We start from the raw sequence: 19,664 nt of genomic DNA, 5'->3' as shown, positions 1-19,664 counted from the left end.
TGCCCCTCCTCTTATAGTGACTCCGGGAATCTTGAGGCTTCACCATGCCTCCTGTGATTCTGCCCAATTTCCCTGCCAAGCACCTTTCTATCATTGAAAACTCTGACGCAGATCTTAAAATTTCCCGCTTCTCAGGGCTGGGCTTTCATGGCCCAGAGGTTTTCACCTCTTTGCTTTAGCCCTGCTAGTCATGGTTCTCCTCCCCCACTTTATTCTTTTTTATTTTTTTTCACCTTTCTATCTTGTTAGAAGTGCAAACTTTTCTCTGTGTAGCATTCCAGCTGTTCTCTTTTTAAATCTCCGGTCAAATTCGTAGTTTTTCAAGATGTTTTGAAAGTTATCTAGGTAAGTTTGTGGGACCAGATGAGTTGAGGACTCCTACTTTTCTGCCATCTTGCCCCTCCTCTCAGGTTTTTTCTAAGTCCTCGTATCCTTGTCCTCTTCCTCCTCCTTATTCACTCCCCCACCCCCCCAATCTGGCTTGAATATACTTGGTGTTGCAGTAGAAGGTAGGAGCAGATTTTTATAGTTCTGAATATGCTCTATTGTAAGAGCATTATCCCTTTCAATCACCAGCTTATTGTGGGAGGTGTTTCTTATGAAATTCCCACCTTTAATGGGCTCTGAGCCTGACTCTCTTTGATGCCATTTAACCAAACTCATGTGCTAGGGTTGGCAAATGTTCACAGTGCAATAATAATAGCATTAGTTCTTAGTTTCCCTGCAGAATTGATTTGGTACTTTTATAAGGTTTTTAATGTTTTAAAGGTATTGTGTCTTCACATTTCATCCAACATTTTTAGTAAATTCAATAAGAGAATTACTCTGAATAATTTAGTTTGCCATTTTCAGATACTTTGATAATCTCTTTAGCATTATATTCTAGTTTATAATTTCTCTTTTTTTTCAGCTGAATCTAATTGGCTTTTGAAATCTGTATGTGAAGTTTAAAATTTTTAATTATTTTTTATTTTTAGAGGCTCCACTTTATTCTTTTTTAAGCGTGCCTGGTCATTTCATCAATTTTTTGTATCTTAATTGTATTTTCAGTACCTTAAAAAAGCTTTCTGTGAGCATAAACATATTTTATATTATATGTCTGACTATTCCAATATCTGAGGCTTTTTTAGGTCATATTATGCTTTCTCATATTTGCCTGGCTGTTAGTCTGTTACTTTTGGTGGTTCATTTCTCCTGTATCATGTAAATTTTTTTTTTTTTTTTTAACTATGGGCTCATGTTATTTGGAACATAGGAATTCTCTGAGGTCTGGTAAGTTAAGATGTGTTTTTACAGGGAGTATTTGTAGTCATTTTTGATGGGTTTTTGAAGCTCTGCAACAGAAAGATCATTTGTGCATGTATGTGTATGTGTGTTGAGACCACACAGATAATAAGAATTCTCCTCCAAACTTGTCTGAATTTACTTTTCGTTCATGGATTTGTAGTGAACCTTTTCCTCCTTTACATATATAGCCACTGCTGAAACTTGAAGGTTTCCTGTTTCTTTGTGTACTAGTTTTCCCTTTCACTGGGCATATTACTCCTTGAAATTCCTTACTTTTTTTTGGTAGAAAATCTCTAATATGTTTTCTCATGCTGTATTGTCCCCAGATTTCATTCCTTTATGCACAGAGACTTTCAAAACCAAAGTTGGCAGTAGCATGCATTAACAGATACCTCTAGATACTGTCTACCTTCAGGACTCATTTGTCTATCTGGATTTAATCTTTTTCATACTTCTTTAACCTTTGGTTATTTCTCTTATTCTCCTACCACCTCTGTGTACTTTGGAAAAAACTTTCTTTTAACCCTTTATGCAACATTCTTAAAGAAGTCTCCTTAGGATATTTCATTACCCCATTGTCCTAATATTTCTCAAATTTTATTTTTAATGTTTCTTTTATAGGATTCAGTTTAGCTGCATTTAAAAGAAACAAGAGGAAACTAGAGCTGGCAGAAAGGGTGGAAACAGATTTCATTCAACTAAAGAAAAGAAGACAATCAAGTGAAAAGGTCAGGAGGTGTTTGAAATAATCATTAATGTATCATAATGATATCTATAATCTGCAATTAGACATGTAAGCTTTAAAATGGTACTTTCTTGTAGAAATACAACGGATGCCACATATGTACTTCTAAGTTTTCCAGTAGCTACATTTAAAAAAAATGTAAGAGAGACAGGTAAAATTAATTTTAACACTTTATTTAAACCAATGAATTCAAAATATCCCTTCAGAAGTATAACCAATGAAAAAATTATTAGTGAGCTGTTGAGCTTTCTTTTTTCCTTTTTGTATTATGTCTTCAAAACTAGTGTATATTTTATACTTCTAGCACATTTCAGTTATACTAAGTTTTCATTGGAAATATTTGGTTTATACTTATATTTAATAAAATTAACAGTTCAAAAATACATAACAAGTTATGCCAAACATACTTAAAACTTTCTAATAATTGGATATATTTTAAATTAAAATTATTTAACATTTCGTAAAATAAAAAATTCAGTTTCTCATCACTCTTGCCACATTTTAAGTGCTCAGTAGCTACATGTGGCCCATGTCTACTGTTTTGGTTCTTGTAGCTCTAGACAGTGATTTTTAACATGGCTGTGTAGAGGGTAGAGTGTGTTATAAGGAAATGTGTATATTGGATTCATGTAGATATTTTTACATTCTAATTACATGTCTGTTTCTTATTCTTTTGCATTCTTTGTTTGCATTTTACGCATTAGTATGGCATCATGAGTCCATGTGTCGCATTTCTTAAGTGTTCTGAGGGGTAGAAAGAAGTTGAAAACCACAACATTCTTGTTCAGCCTGTGGCTTGGGGGTCTGTTAGCACACAATTCATGATGGGTGTCTCACATCACAGTCATTTGATGTACTTTGACATCTCATTAATGTTCTTTATTGGTTATTCCTTCTATAATTGCTCATACATTGTTTTATTGCTTTCTGTTATAGTTTTATATCATTTACTCTATATAAATGCATAATAAATTATCTTTCTTGCTGATATGTATTTGCTACAAGGAACAATTAAACATTTTGGTCTAAATCTTTTCATTTTTCTGCCAGAAAAGAGTAAGAAATTAGAAGGTCATTGAAGTAGATCTTGGTGAAAGTGGATAGTAGTGTTGTTCCATTTCTTGGGTTTTTGTATCCCATATGATATCTGAGTGACTAAATTTAAGACTTTTTACCTTTTAAAAAATTGTGATAAAATTTGTATGCAGTGAGCAATTTAATCTTTTTCATAAATGTGTATTCCCATGTAACCCACATGCCTGTCAAGATATAGAACATTTCTAGTTGTTTTGTGCTTCCTTCCAGCCAGTCTCCACCCTCTTCAGGCAACTGCTGATCATAGATGTTTTGTATTGGTCTTAAATTTTATATAGTTGAAATAATATAGAAGGTACTGTTTTCTGTTTGATTGCTTTCACAAAGTGCTTTTGAGACATTTATCACTGGCTCATTCTTTTTTATTTATTAAGAAATCGATATTCCCTTGTATGAATATACTGTAATTTGTTTTTCCCATTCTCCCATTGTTGGGTATTTGGTTTGTTTCCAGATTTTAACTATTGTGAATAAAACTACTCTGAACATTCTTATACAGATTTTTTTTTCTTTGACATCAGTTTTGGATTTTTATGCAGAGAAATACCAGTTGATTTCTTAGAGAATTAATTAAGCTGGTCTTATTCAGAAGATTCATTGTTTTCTACAGAAAATATTTATTAAGCAGTTACTCTTGGTACTGAGATGGGTAGTAAGAAAAGCGATGGTGAACTAGGTGGAGGAAATTCATGCAATAATGAAACTTTACATTTTAGTGGCTAGAAACAGAAATGTATAAGTATATAATTAAGTAAGCTAGGTACTATGTTTAGTAACTGTTATGAAGGAACCCTTCCATTCCCCCCCTCCCCTCCACAAACACAAGATAATGTGATACACAGTAATTTGGATATGAGAGATACAAGAGAGACTCAAAGGAGGACTCCTTTAGTTAGAGTGGTCAACACAGATCTCTTTGAGAATGTAACATTTGAAAAATATGAAATGAGTTTTATGAAGAGTCAGTAGAACTCATTTCAGTCAGTAGAACTCACTCTATGTAGTTCATGTGCAGTGTCGCTGATGGGGAGTTAGCATATTGGAGGAATGGAGAAGAGGGCCAGTGTGCCTAAAGCAGAATGCAAGAGGAGAATGGTGTGAAATGAAGCTGGAGAAATAGCTAGGTGCTGGAGATGTAGCTAGGTAGACCATGGCAAGGAGTTTCAGTTTTATTTCATGAATGAGTCGCCGTTGAAGAGTTAAAAGTAGAGAAGTGGTGCTGTCTTATTCACATTTTACAGATTGTCTTGGGCTGTTTCATGTGGTATAGATTGAGGGTGGGGGCAAGAATAGAAGTGAAGAGACTAATTAGGAGGTTACTACAGTTAGAAGATGTTGACAGTGTGGACTGATAGGGATGAAATTGGAGAGAAGTGAATATATCAGGGGTTTCTTTTGAGACTTCCTGGAAAGCCAGGTATTATTGTTGCCTTAGATATTGGTAAGGAAGACAGAAGAATGAAAGGTTTTAGCTTTAGTGACTGAGTATTGCCATTTACTGAGGTGAAAAGGGCTAGAGGAGGTATGGCTTCATGGTGATAGAGGTAGGAAGTGGAAATTTACCCATATCCCCTTAGTGGACTCAGATTAACCAATACTTTTACATTTTTGCCATAAGACATATTACCTGATGCCAAAAGCACCCTAAGTACTCTAAAGCTAATAGACCACCTTTTAGTGTACCATGCTCCTCTGCTCCTCTCAGTTGAATTTTATGCCACCAAGAGCCCCATTATGCTTGTTTTTATCATTGTAATTATATAATTCATTAAGCGTCATGTAAACTGATGGATAGTGAGTTTAAAAAGAAAGTTGTAGGCTTGAAAACTATGACTGTTGTTTAGAGCTAACTTGAAAAAATAGAGTTGATTTATAAAAAATTGCCATAGAATTAAGTACGGGCAAGCCAGCTGTAAAAGATTGAGAAAAATAAAAATCTAAAAGCATTCTGGGTGTGTTGTTAGTATCTTTATGTTCTTGTTCTATTTTAAATAAAATGAAACTTGAAATCATGGGACAATTCAGTACATTGTAGTTTATGTAAGAAAGATGATACGGAACATTTGGTTGTGGGCGTGCATTCAAAAAAGTCTTTGGTCTTACATAAAAAGATTGGCTAATGAATGAACCTTTGTGTTTTAAATAAAAAGAAAATGTTTAAGTTATGTCTTCTTTGTTTTTAAATGATTCTCCACTTTACCCAGAGAATATTCAACTTTTGAAAAATTTAAGCAACCACTCATATTGGTTAGGAAGACTTTCAGTGAAAAGCATGATATAGATTAACTGTGGAGTTGAGTTATATGAATCTGAAGCTTATGGACAGATCAGAAGGGAGATTCCCACTTGGAAATTATTGGAATCAAAAGGAATATAAATACATATGGCTAGGTGAACTTACTTAGGAGTGAGAGAAGAGGTCTGAGAATTGAACCCTGGACCAATTCAACATGTACAAGTTGGGAAGAGGAAAACCCAGCAAACCCATAGAAGATGCAGTGAATGAGACAGATATATCACCAGCAGAGTTTCTAGGAAGCCAAGAGAGGAGCGGTTCAAAGTCAGTCATCACCTGGGTGGAGTGCTGCTAAGAAAAGGGCTAACAAGGACAGAGGACTGACCATTGGATTTAGCACCTGGAGACTGTGGGGCTAGATAAGGACAGTTTCTGTGACGTAGGGGACTGTGGAGCTGTGTGGCATGGGTTAATCAGGGAGAACAAAGATGCAGAAAACTCTTGAGAAGTTTTGCCATGGGGTAGTAAGAGAGAGAGATATGAAGTCAAGAGCCTCTACCATTGTCGGTTATGGTCTGTGAATTCAATGAGTAATTTAATATATAAAGGCTTAGTTTCCTTATCATTAAATGAAAATTGTGATATTCTCCCATAGCAAGGCTGTTATGGGGAACAAAAGTGATAGTAGATGTTCAAGTGCATTGTGGCTATTGACTTAGTTGGACACAATAGTCTTTGCCATTGTGACCTTCATCCTTGAAGTCACTTAGCAAAGAAAAGGAAAAAGGAAGGGAGGAAGGGAAAGAAAACTGCTGCCCAAATTAGTTACCCTGGGTGGAGTCTTTTTAATGGAGAAAGGGGGATTGGTAAGGAAGGGTAGGTAGTGGTGGATGGAGAGATTGAATTCAGGCATCATTCCAATAGAGTATTTTAGATGACTTAAGTGACAGCAAAACTATTTTTAATATTCAGAATATATGAGCTTTAATGTATACAGAGCTCTGTGTTTGACATTGGCCTACAAAAATGCCTGGGACCTAAGCCCCTGTCATTAAGGAAAGATGCTGGCCAGAGGCTTTGTTTTATAGATATTTGGTGCATAACCTTAGTAGGCCTTATCTCAGTAGTAAAGATAATAAAACATGCTCACAGAAAGAAAAGACCACCAGATAATGAGCCAGTGAGGCAGAAAATTATACTTTTAAAGAGAAAGTATAGTAATTTTTTAGAGATATGACAGGAAAGGACAGATAGCTATTTTCTAAATCAACCTGTATTTAGTTTATTTCTTCTTATCCTATGTGTGTAGTTTCAGCATAGTTTTGGTTAGCCCAGCATTGATTAAGGCCCAGGACTACTGTTTGTTGTGGCTATGTAATATACTTATGAGTTGGTTATGTAAATATAATAAGAATAGAGTGTTTGGTAACTTTCCTGATGTTGATATTTTTTGTTACTCAGTGTTGAAGGAGATAAACTTTATTTTGAAGAGTATATGGTAGAATAAGTCAATTATTTTTAATCCTGAAAGTCACGTAAATCAATTAGAAATTTTTGTTGTATTGATATTTGCTTTTCTTTAAAAAAAATAATTGTACCAACATTACAATACTAATAGAATTAAAAAGTAAAGCAAGAGAAATATTTAATAGTTTGCCACCTCACTAAATTGTAGTGTTTTTATTTTCCTCAGTCTTTGATCATTTACATTTACATTTGACTTAGTTTAAAATAAGAATGGTTAATCCATGGAATGTTTTTGGCGGCAAACAATAGAAAACCTGACTGTGGTTAGGATATGCATATTTGTCTTCCTGCTCCCTGGCTGTTTGCCATATAATAAAAAGTTTGGAGGTGGTTGGTTGCTGGCTATAGCAGGTTTCCAGTGATGCTAGAGCCAACATATCTGGAATTCTCTTGGGCCGTTCTCTCATGCCTTTTGCCTTATGGATGTAATATGGCTCCTGCAATTTTAGATGTCACATCTGCATTCAAGGTGAGAAGAAGCGAGATGATGGGGGTGGGGAGACTATTGCCAGATGTATCTGTTACTTTTTAAATCTGGGATGCAAAAGTTTTCCAGAGTCTCCTTATAGACTCCCCTTAGTTAATTTTTTTTTGGGAAATAGTGGAGAAGGGGCACAATTCAGTCACTTGGTTATTCTTGGTTGCAAGAGAGCTTAGAAGGTTGAGTGGGTTATCCTGATGACAGTCTTACAAAGCTCATGGCTTGCTGCTGGACACTTTGTCTTCCTAAACAAAATAATGGTTTTGTCATCAAAGGAAAAGGAGGAGAGTGGTTATTAGGTAGGCAACTTACAGCATATAACATAAGGGGAGAAAGTTTTTATCCTTTCCTTCCCCACAATAAACATGCCCCTTATTACTATGAACTGATACTGGGTTAAGGAGCTAGTCTACACATAAATCAAAGAGAAACTCATTTAGTTTTGACTTTTCAGGATATATAGATTTTAAGACAATATTAAAATATGAGGATATAAACTTAGTATTGTCTTGGTAAGTGCATTTATATATATATATTTTTTTATTTTTTTATATATATATTTTAAAAAATGTTATTTATTTATTCATGAGTGACACGGAGAGAGAGAGGCAGAGACACAGGCAGAAGGAGAAGCAGGCTCCATGCAGGGAACCCGATGTGGGACTCAATCCTGGGTCTCCAGGATCAGGTCCTGGGCTGAAGGTGGTGCTAAACTGCTGAGCCACCTGGGCTACCCCTGCATTTGTATTTTAATAGAAATGCATGTTTATTTTTCGTGACTTAGAGGGAAGACATGGAAGAGAAGGAAAAATTTACTATTTAACTATAGTGCTGTATAAAGTAAAAATAGTAATTGTTCACTCTGTTCCACTCCCCTTTCTCGTGGACCCACCTCTTATAGATTTTTCTTTTACTCACTTCTTTCCCTTAAGATGTATAGACAGTTCATACTTTGCATGATAGTACTGGACCATAAAAATGTGCAAGCTGGAAGTGTGTGAAGGGGTCTTAATGAGAAAAAAATTACATTTGTTCCGTGACCTTTAAATACTTTTGTTAACATATTAAAAACTCTATTATTGTTCGTTATAAATGTATAGAGAAATGATTAAAAGTAACTAAAATTAAATTTTATTTAGTATACTAATTTGAAACACATTAGAGGCAGTAAGAATTAAAGTGTTTTATTTCTGTGTTAAAAAAACTTACCAGGAGTAGTTTGAAGAGTACTTCTTGTCATAACATGATATGGAGTGAGTACCTTTTTACGTCGTGGTGAATTGTCAAACTCCTTTTCAGTTTTGGATCAGCTTTCAACATTGTATGCTTTGCTCTTTCCATGTTGGAAAATATCTCCCAGAGATTTTTTTTTCCTTCCTGCCTCTCTCCCTTCCTTCTTTCTCCTTTGGGTATAGTTTATTTATTTATTGAGATATAGTTAACATACAATATTATGTTAGTTTCAGGTTATACAACATAGTGATTTGATAGTTCTGTGCATTACTTAGTGTTCACCATGGTAAGTATAGTCAACAACTGTCATCACACATTATATAATATTTTTGATTATATTTCCTGTGCTGTACTTTTCATTTTCATGAATTACTTATAACTAGAAGTTTGTACCTCTTAATCCCTTTCCCCTGTTTTGCCCATCTCCTACCCCCCTTCCATCTGGCAACTACAAGTTTGTTCTCTGTATTTATGTGTCTGTTTCTGTTTTATTGTTGTTGTTCACTTGTTTTTTATATTCTACATGGAAATGAAATCATATAGTATGATTCTTTCTCATAGAGTCACTTTAATATCAAGTTTTTTGCCAGTGTCATTTTCTCTGGGACATCTTTGTCCTTTTTATCACAACCACATTCCTTGTTTATGTTAATAAATTTGTCTTCACTAAGTTCCACTGACTGTAGATCTAGAGTATCTTGATGAATGGTGCCAGTGTCAAACATTCCCACTGTCAGCTATTTCCTTATAACTTCATTTATTTTTATTTTATTTTATTTTATTTATTTTATATTTTACTATTTTATTTTATTTTATTTTATTTTATTTTATTTTAAGATTTTATTTATTTATGAGACAGTGAGAGAGAGAGAGAGAGGCAGAGACATAGGCAGAGGGAGAAGCAGGCTCCATGCAGAGAGCCTGATATGGGACTCAATCCTGGGTCTCCAGGATCAGGCCCTGGGCTGAAGGCGGCGCTAAACGGCTGAGCCACCAGGGCTGCCCAACTTCACTTATTTTTGATTAGAATTTTACTTCCAACATTATCACTCCTTTGCTTCACTTTCATCTTGGGCCAGTCCTTCTTTTGATTATCTTTTTTTTTTTTTTTTGGTAAAATGTCATATTTATCACTAGGTGACAAAGAGGCAGCACTGCTACATACTTTGCTGTCTGTGCACAGCGACCCATCACTGACAGACTTTGAAGGAAGTGACATGATTGGTTACTGATCATGATGAACCTCTGATGTTTGTTTACAGAGTGATCTGTGAACTGCAGAGCTAGCAATGAAATCTGTACTTCATGCAACTTATTCATAGTTAATATACCATGGTAACTGAAATTTGAACCATGTTGTTGAGTGACTGATAATATTTAAACTGTGATAACTGACGTTGGTAAATATTGAAACTAGGCAAAGTGAGGACTGTGTGTCTGTAAAGGAACCTGAACTATTTGGCCTGTGGAGGTTCCTTCAGTATGAGTTTTGCTGATCACATATTCATGGTGCATTTTAGCATGCTTCTCTGTCTTTTCAAATTCCTGCAAATTGGCATTTGGATCTGCCCTAACAATATTGTCTTGAGAACTCACATTGTTAGTATCAGTAATTCTTGTGGTATATGTGATGAAGTGATGACATGTTTTAAATTTATTTATTTTTTGCTTTGTTTTGATAGAAAAAAGAAAAAGTAGTTGTGTTAGTATTAATCTTTATAGTATTTGAGAAAGGAAACCTTTCTTTTGGAATGAAGTGGTTAGCTCATTGACCAATTGCTGTTCTTGACTCATGCCACAGAGCTGACTGACTTGCTACAAAGAGGAGATGCTCACATCAGGAAAACAAACAGACTCAATGTATACCATAATCTAGATTTCATAAATATCAGTTTCAAACAGTTAGCCCTGGATATTACTAGAAGGGACTCTTTTATTCTTACAATATTAAAAGATGTTGGGGGTATTGTTTGATCTCAACATATTTGATGTCTCAGGCTTTTTTTATTCTTTTCATTTTTCACAAGCATGTTGTTGGAATAGTTTCCATGTTTTTTCTTTAATAACAGTTGAATGTCCATAGAATTCTTTGCCTTCTCTTACCACTTTTACAAAGTAATTTAAGTTTTCAATTAATTTCATTGGTTTTTAGGTAACGCAGTACTTGCATAGATAGTGGAATGAAAGATAATCAGACCTTTTTCCATTTTGTGAATATCTTTCATTCTTCAATTTCTAATGAACAAGTTGAGAAAATTTTGCAGTGCTTTATACAATGCTGTATGTTCAAAACCACTCTAAAGAGATGCTACAACTTTTAATTTTGTGTTCTTTAGCTACCACATAGGGACATCAAATTGGCCACATGTTTCAGAAAGGAAATGTTGGGCCTTGCTTTGTGTGCTTCATATAAATATATTCTATTCTTTTGAAGTATATTGTGGGTAACATTTTTCTCTTTTATCCACCATCTTGAAATTATTATGTAAACGCTTAACTGTATCATACTAAATCACTGTATTTTTTGGGTGAGAGGTAGGTTAAGATCAAAGAAAATAAATGCACAAAAAACAACATGTTTTTCTCAGATTGTTCTATTTGTACTTGTGTACATGTCTTTCTATAATGTGTATAGGGAAAGGAGTAATTAGTCTTTTATAGAAATTTATTTGATCTGGAATTTTGTTGTGTTTCTCAAGAAGATGGTTAATGTGTAGATATGAGTAAACAGAAGAAACTTCTTTGAATTCTCTTTATATGAAGAAAGTAATTTATATATTTAAGCTTTTCATAAAACTGAAAATTCATTCTGTTAAGTGATTACTTTGAGTTGTGAGTAATGTATTAAAAATTACATTTGCATCATCTAAGACTATCTTGATTACTGGATTAGCCTATAGAATTTACATGTAAGTCAGATACATCAATAACTTAAGTAAATGTATTCATTTTGGGGCTCCTGGGTGGCTCAGATGGTTAAACATCTGACTCTTGATTTTAGCTCAGGTCATGATCTCAGAGTTTTGAGATTGAGCCCTGCCTCGACTCTGAGCTGGGCATGAAGCCTGCTTAAGATCCTCTGTCCTCTCCTTTAGCCCCCACCCCCTCCCTCTAAAAAATGTATTCCATTTAATTAGATTACCATCACTTGATGCATTTATGTAGGTTATGGAGCCTGATGATCACTATTCCTTTACAGTTTAACTTGATAGGAATTCTTTAAATGTCTGTAGTTTGTTGTACTTTGTGTCAATTCATCAGTTATTTAAAATTCGAAATTTCCGACCTTTGATTGCTGGAGAATTGCAATATTTTCCCCCTAAAGCTTCTTTAGCTTTCCTAAAAGCTTTTCAATTCTCACATAAAGATTCAATAGCTAGTAGATTGGGTTTCTTCCCAAGTCTTTCTTGAACCCATGCCAAGCTATGCCTTAAATCTATGTTGAGTCTCAAAGTTGTAAGTGGGATAAGATTGAAGCAAGAAGTCATTGTTAACAAATCTTAACTGCTGCTTTTACTTTGTAATGAAAGTAACCTGTGGTTAAGGGACTTATAAGTTGGCATCAGATATTGTCAGCCTTATAAATCCTCCCTCAATTTTTAGAATTTAGCAGTTCTGTAGAGTTCCTTTTAAATTTAATGCAGAATTAGTGGAGAGAGAAAAGAGCATTCCTTCATTATCACTGGAATAATCCCAGGTGATCCTGCATATAATGTAGAAATCACCATATAGTAGCCTTCCTAAAAGAAAGTCCTCCAGTGGATGGACTTTCATTGGGGCTACAGATAGAAGCCTTCCTATAGAAACTGACTTAGGCCATGATATTAAATGCATCTGATTCTAAGTCAGATCTTTTAAATATGTCCTTATATGATATTACTAGGCACTAATGACCTGAGTTGGCCCATTGTAGATGTAGTGATGCTGATACATGTACAGCTGATAAGACCAGCAGAATAAACCATTATGTGAGAAGACCAGTGTGTATATACATGTGTGCACACACACAGCAATTACAGGGGTGTTTTAGGATCAGAAGACAAGAACCAGTGCTTAATTAAGTTGAAGGAGAACTGTCTGTGAGTTGTTAAAGTCTTGATTGGGCTACCTTTTCTCTAATCAGCCTTGAAGATTTTGGTAAACAGATGACAGGAACCATTTGGAATTTAAGACCTGAAGCTGGGATTACTTGAGGAATTGAGGGAGAAGGGCAGGCTAAGAGATGGGGCATAGTGGACCATGAGTTCTAGTCTAGGTCTGCCATTGACTAGTCCAGAGACCTTGGGCAAACATGGAACCTTTCTAGACTTTAGTTTTCTCAATATGTAAAGTCAGCATTCTGGACCAGGTGTTTACCATGGTTCTTTCCAGCTTGATAATTCTCTGATCTATTTTCTTCCTTTCTTTAAAAAAAAATTATTTATTTATTCACGAGAGACACACACACACAGAGGCAGAGACACAAACAGAGGGAGAAGCAGGTTCCATGCAGGGAGCCTGATGTGGGGCCTGATCCCGGGACTCCAGGATCAGGACTTGAGTCGAAGGCAGACGCTTAACCACTGAGCCACCCAGGCATCCCTCTGATCTATTTTCAGTAGCAGTGTTGAGTTTGTCCAAAACCCCTTTCTGGATCCTCTCTTTAAAAGATTCTTTTTTTTTTTTTCTAGTATATCCTAAACCTAGCAGACCATTAGATTCATCTGGGGAATTTTACAACTGTAGATTCTTAGGCTCTACTCTCAATATACTGAATCAAAATCTGTTTGGGATGGATAAGTTATTGGGCCAGCATTTGAGAATTATTGCTTTCTTCTGCCTAATATGTCACAGTGGGCCTAGGAAAACATCTGCTTAGTAATCATTGTTTAAATGAACACAGAACATTCTAGAGGAGTTACAAATACATAACTGTGTCCAGTTAATAACTTCATGAGCACGTCACTCATTTAGCTCTCCTCTAGGTAGACTAGAGCTCCTTTTTCCCTTCTCTGTGCTTCAGAGTGTGTCTCCCTCTGGGTCATTGTCATTGTCCACAGTCATCTGTTTTAGTTACCATGGTTTCTTAGTTTGGTATATAATAAGTGCTGAATAAACATTTGTTTAATGAATACATTTTTTGTTTTTTGCTTGTTTTTTTTTGGTATAATTAACCACCATCAAGTCTGTAAATTTTCATCCTCGATGACTGGACAGTTGCAGTATCTGTCTGACTTCCCTGCTTCTAGCCTTACTGAGTTCATCTTTATTTTTTTATTTTTTTATTTTTTTTTACTGAGTTCATCTTTAATACTGCATATTATCTATCCCAGGATGCATTTCCTTAAAAATATTTGCATTGGTCTTGTTCTCAAAGAAACTTTAATAGAGTCTTTCTGGTTGTAGGTTAAAATCCAACTTTTTAGCCTGACTTTACAAATCCTCATGAAGTTGGACCCAATCTAGTTTTCTATTATTTTTCTTTGGGAATTATCTTTTTCTCTTACCAAATACATTTGATTTTTCATGAATTTACTGAAAATTCTCACTTCTATATTTTTGCTTATGTCTCTTTTCCTTCATGTAGTAATAATTAATAATAGAATGCCAGCCACTTCTCTGCCTACTGAAATTCTAACTAATCCAATTCCAGCTCTAATTTCTTTCTTATACTTAGTGCATATAATGGGCATCATTTGATAAATGCTTGTTGAATTATCTACACATTTGCCATTTTGAGATTGGTGTATATGGTTATTTTATAATATATATTATGGAGCCATGAACATTTTGTTTCTTTATCCTTATCACAGTGCCTAGAAACAGTGCTTTTATTCAGCTAACATTACTAACTTAAACATCTACAAAAGATGATTCTAACATTAATTTTGACAAAGTATAAAATGTTATTTTCTTCAATTTGTAAGCTTTATGGTCTTTCAAGATAAATTTGAATCTATTATTTAAGTGCTTCAAGCATACATTAGTCTAAAATACTGCTTTGCTGTTTACCAGTAAGCTTGTTTCTGGAGAATGTAATGAAAAAAGAATATATGAAATATTATTAATAACATCACTGTACTTCTTCAGTATTGTAGTGATCTGAAGATAATATATAAGTAAGTGAGGGAAATGATTGTGGGGAAATAATACTTTAGAAACAGCCCTCAGTCTCAGCTGACCATTTCAAAGAGATGTGTCAGGAAGTGCCCACAAGGGGGCGTGCCTATCTAGAGAAAACTTGACCAAGTTCCTTTCCTGTTATGCAGGTAAAAATGTTTTACAAATGCACTGCTAGATCATGTCTTTTTTTCTAGGAAAAAGAATGGACCATCAACACTAGAAAATTTTTTACATGTTCTAGCACCTGTTTATTTTGGTTGTGTGATTTCCTCAGAAGGGATAGGTGACAGAATAGAAATGGAGATTGCCTTGGAAGCTAAGTTTGTAATGCTGATTGTACATTTTTTTTCCTTTCATGTGTTGAGAGCATTTCACTTTGCAAATATTGCCATCTCTTCTGTGGTCATTTTGGGTCATTTGCTCAAGGGATAGGCAGTGCTCCATTTTCATTGTTCTGCTGATTAGTGTATCCTGAGGTTTAGTTCGAACTCACCAACTAGTCACCTTGAGGAGGACACAGGCTTTGAGTGATGTTTCCACCAGAGGGTTCATGGCGTCATGGGATCCTTAGTTTTTCTTTCCAGTTTCTGTTTTACCTTTGACTTCAACATTATCGCCAGCAAACATTTATTGAGTCCCCTTTATAAACAGGTTTTTATGTTGGTTTTAGGGAGTAAACAGAGTATATAGCACCCAGGCCCTGACCATTGCATATTTGGTCCAGGGGAATTAAACAATAAAAAGAAATCATACCATGTAGTATGTGCTAGAAAAATGAAGTAATCAGTGAGGGCCATGGGAATTGGTAGGGTGGAGAAATCGCTCTAAAGTCCCTAAGTTTCTCATTGTAGACTTTATGGAAGAGGTGGAATGTAAGCTGGGTCTTGGATAAAGGGTAGGACTTAGGTATTGAGGTAGAAAGACAAAGAATTAGTTTTAGAAGCCTGTAGGTAGAGAAGCTTGGTTGCCCTATAGAGTTTCTACAGGATGGCGGTTTCAAACTCAAATGCTTCTGGGCGCCAACTAGGTAGCCTAAATGTGTGAGACAATCTAGAGAGAGCACATGGTGATACGTGTTTCATTTTAAGGTATTTGGAAAAACAAAACATGCAACACCAAAATTATACTTTGCTGTTGAAAGTAAACTCTGATTTTGGCAGTTTGTAATCGCTGGTAAGAGCATGACAGTTGATCAGATTTGACTGTGCACATAATTTTGCAAAGTAAAATAGTCTGTAGAGACATTAACTCCACAGTCAGAGTTCTCCCTGAACATTTGTCTACTTTTATTTGCACTAAATGTACTTTGGAGCAAAAGAGGAGAATATATTGAAATATATATAATGGGGCCTATTCTGGTGACTGTTTGCATTAAACACAGGCTTTTAAGTGTTGGGAGTCTGAAAACATTCTTGAGATTAATTTGAATGACATTAAAAATTCTAGATATAGTACTATCATAATTAGGTTTGGATTGCATTTTATATCCTAGAATATACTTAGCTCCTTTCCTATTCTTTGTGATTCTTGATTTCTCTCTACTTAATAAAATTTTAAGGTATTGAGGAATAAAAGGAAAAAAAAGTATGTGGGCATTTTTTCCTTTCCTTTTTGTTTTTTAGTATGCTTATCTTTAGTAGGTGAGTGTTTATGATTTTTAGTAGTTTATTATTTTATTTTATTTTTTTAGTAGTTTATATTTTTGTGGATATATTCACAATTGTATGGTCAAATAGATATTGCTGTACTTAAAAAATCAAATATCAAATAAAATACCTATTACTGTATTATTAAAGTCACTGTCAAATATTCAATATGGATAGGGTCAAATTTAAAAGGTTAAATGATCCATCCCCATTGTCATGGTGTTTCATTGGCAGAAGTAGACTCCAGATTGTCCAAGTTACCTTCTAGTCCTTTATCTATTATTCCCCACTGCTTTAAGACTCAGTTCAAAGGCCAGTGGAGCTCTGGTATTTAAAATAAAAAGTGTAATTTTATCCAGAGAAGGTAAATGTATGCTCTGAAATGAAAGACCAGAGGTCCAGACCACAGCCAGGTGTTCCTGGAAAGAGCCAAATTGGACAACTAAATTGAAAAAGGTTGCCTGCTCTTATTAAAGAGACTTTGTTGCTGTCTATTTAATTAGCAAGGTTTTAGTTAATTTATTTGGGTGTTTTTTAATCTGCCCAGGTAATGAAGTTCATAGCCTATTAGTGAGTATGCTGGTAGCATGTTGTGCTATCTCTGTCATTGTAGTACTGTGATATACGTGCCTGTATGAAGTAAAACTGCCAAATAATCTTGATTCCCTCCTCCCTTCAACATGTTTTTTCCAGACGGTGATAACTAAGTTTAAGATATTCTCCAGTGGAAAAAGCAAAGTTAAAGCTAAAGTGTAATATATGTATTACTTAACAGAACTTTTAGGAAAGTGATTTGGAGTTAGAGAAAGTGAATTGGTTATTCAAAAATGAAAGAGTGTGATCTGGTGCCAGATGACCCAAGAAGATAGAGGGCAGTAAAGAAGTGTTGCCAAAAGAAAAACATTGAATGGAAGAGTGTGACCAGTATCAAGACAGATGATTTCTTTCTTAATCAGTGAGTGGGAGACTTTAGTGTGCTTATTATGTGGGTCAGCCAGGGATTTCACAGAGCAGTTGTTTAAGGACATACTTTTGGGAAAGAACCTATTCAGGAGTGTTATGCAAAAGTGTTACATTTAGGGAAGATATAAATATAAAATAATTGGAGAGAAATAATTGGAGGAAAACTGTTTTAGATAGGTTGAGTTTGGATCTCATGTCTATATTGAACAAGATGCAATTTTAGAGGGCACAGAGTTTGATTTATTGATGAAGGTCAATTAAAAACTATTTGTGATACTTTGTTAGTTGCTGCTTACAAAAGATCCAGCATATAGAGTCTTCCCAGAGAGGGGAGAACGTGTTTCAGGTTGAGCCTGTAGGTGCAAGGGTCTCTTGTGTGGTTTGGGAAGAGATTAAGGGAATCTTTCTGGAGTTACTTGAGGCCTCAGGACTTGAAGAAGGGCAGTATTTTGGTATGTATCAGGGAGGGTGGTAGCTGGAGTATGGGGAGCCACTTTTTCACTGGAGGAAGTGTGAGTGAGGTAATGTCAGTATCTGCTATTACTCCAGAGAGCCAGGGCTCTCTTTGGAGGAGAGGGCAGGAGGGCTGGACCTTTGCTGAGATTTAGGTGATACATGGAGAAAATTATTGCCTATCAGATTTAATTTATTCAGTTCATTCAAAAAGCAGTTTTTTCACAGGACCAACTTTACCTTTTTTGGATCTATTTATTTAATGTTTATTGTTCTTTCACCAATTTTTCATCTTATCTCTGTTTTCTCTTTTCTCTTGTTTATATTAACTTCTTTATTTGGACACTTAGGTCATGTTTTGTTGTTTTCTTACATCAACATTTTCGGTATAAATTTTTCTCTGTCACTTTTGCTGTATCTCACGAGTTTCAAAATGTTATATTTCTATTCATTATTAAATATTTTTATTTCGTTTTTTTTTAAAGATTTATTTATTTATTTATTTATTCAGAGAGAGCGAAAGAGAGGCAGAGATACAGGCAGAGAGAGAAGCAGGCTCCATGCAGGGAGCCCGACGTGAGACTCAATCCCAGGTCTCCAGGATCACACCCCGGACTGCAGGCGGTGCTAAACCGCTGCGCCACTGGGGCTGCCCAAATATTTTTATTTCTATTTAAATTTCTTGTTTGATTCATTAGTTTTAGAAATATTTTTTCTTCTTTAATTTCCAAATTTTGTTTACTTTTATTGACTATAACTTAATTGTATCATAGTTAGCATATTCTATTTGGAATTATTTCTTGAAATTTGTTGTAATTTAGCTTATGATTTTGTGTATGATCCTGTTTTATAAATATTCATATGTGTTTGAAAATAATGTTTCTGTCTGGTGCAGCCACTCTGGAGAACAGTATGGAGGTTCCTCAAAAAGTTAAAAATAGAACTACCCTTGATCCAGCAATTGCCCCACTAGATATTTACCCAAAGATTCTAAGGGGTACCCTGATGTTTGTAGCAGCATTATCAAAAAAGTGCCAAACTATGGAGAAAGTGCAAATGTCCATTAACTAATAAATAAATAGATAAAGAAGATGTGGTGTACACAAACACACACACACACACACACACACACACACACACACTATGGAATGTTACTCAGCCACCAAAAAGATGAAATCTTGCCATTTGCAATGACGTAGATGGAGGTAGAGTACACTATGCTAAGTGAAGTAAGTCAAAGAAAGACAAATACTATATGATCTCACTCATAAGTGGAATTTAAGAAAGAAAACATCTGGGACGCCTGAGTGGCTCCACAGTTGAGCGTCTACCTTTGGCTCAGGGTGGGATCCTAGGTCTGGGGATCAAGTCTAGGATTGGGCTCCCTGCAGGCAGCCTACTTCTCTCTCTACCCGTGTCTCTGTTTCTCTCTCTGTCCCTCATAAATAAATAAATAAAATAAAAAAAAAATCTGAACATATGGAAAGGGGGAATTTAAAAAATGGAGAGAAGGAAACAAACCTTTGAGACTCAACAAAAGAGAGCAAATTGGGGGTTGATGGAGGGAGGTGGGTGAGGGATGGGCTAGATGAGTGACAGGTATTAGAGAGGGTACTTGTGTTGAGCACTGGGTATTGTATGTAAGGGATGAATCACTGAATTCTACTCCAGAAACCAATATTGTACTATATATTAACTAAAATTTAATTAAAAAAAAAAAGAAAATAATGTTTCTCCTCTAAATGTTGGGAAAAGAATTCTATGAGTACTTAGGCAATCACACGGCTCGAAGGGGGCAAGACGGTAGAAGAGTAGGGCTCCCAAGTCACCTGTCCCCACCAATTTATCTAGATAACTGTCAAATCATCCTGAAAACCTACGAATTTGGCCTGAGAT

The 19,664-nt window shown here is 35.2% G+C and overlaps 1 protein-coding gene across 14 annotated transcripts in view; it reads left to right on the top strand.

Moving 5' to 3' along the window:
- TASP1 (taspase 1) overlaps positions 1–19,664 on the top strand; it is a 349,892-nt gene that overhangs the window by 77,119 nt on the left and 253,109 nt on the right. For all 14 annotated transcript variants that reach the window (XR_011996969.1, XR_011996971.1, XR_011996970.1 and 11 more), the window contains one exon: positions 1,909–2,015. Coding sequence is in view for 7 of the 14 variants with exons in the window: in XM_072736405.1 (XP_072592506.1) it covers positions 1,909–2,015 (107 nt within the window). In the remaining 7 variants the exon portion in view is untranslated. The remainder of the gene's footprint in view (positions 1–1,908; positions 2,016–19,664) is intronic.

Source organism: Vulpes vulpes, chromosome 14, assembly GCF_048418805.1.
Source record: "Vulpes vulpes isolate BD-2025 chromosome 14, VulVul3, whole genome shotgun sequence".
In the NCBI taxonomy this organism is placed as follows: Eukaryota; Metazoa; Chordata; class Mammalia; order Carnivora; family Canidae; genus Vulpes; species Vulpes vulpes.
This window is presented reverse-complemented; position numbering and strand designations above follow the sequence as displayed.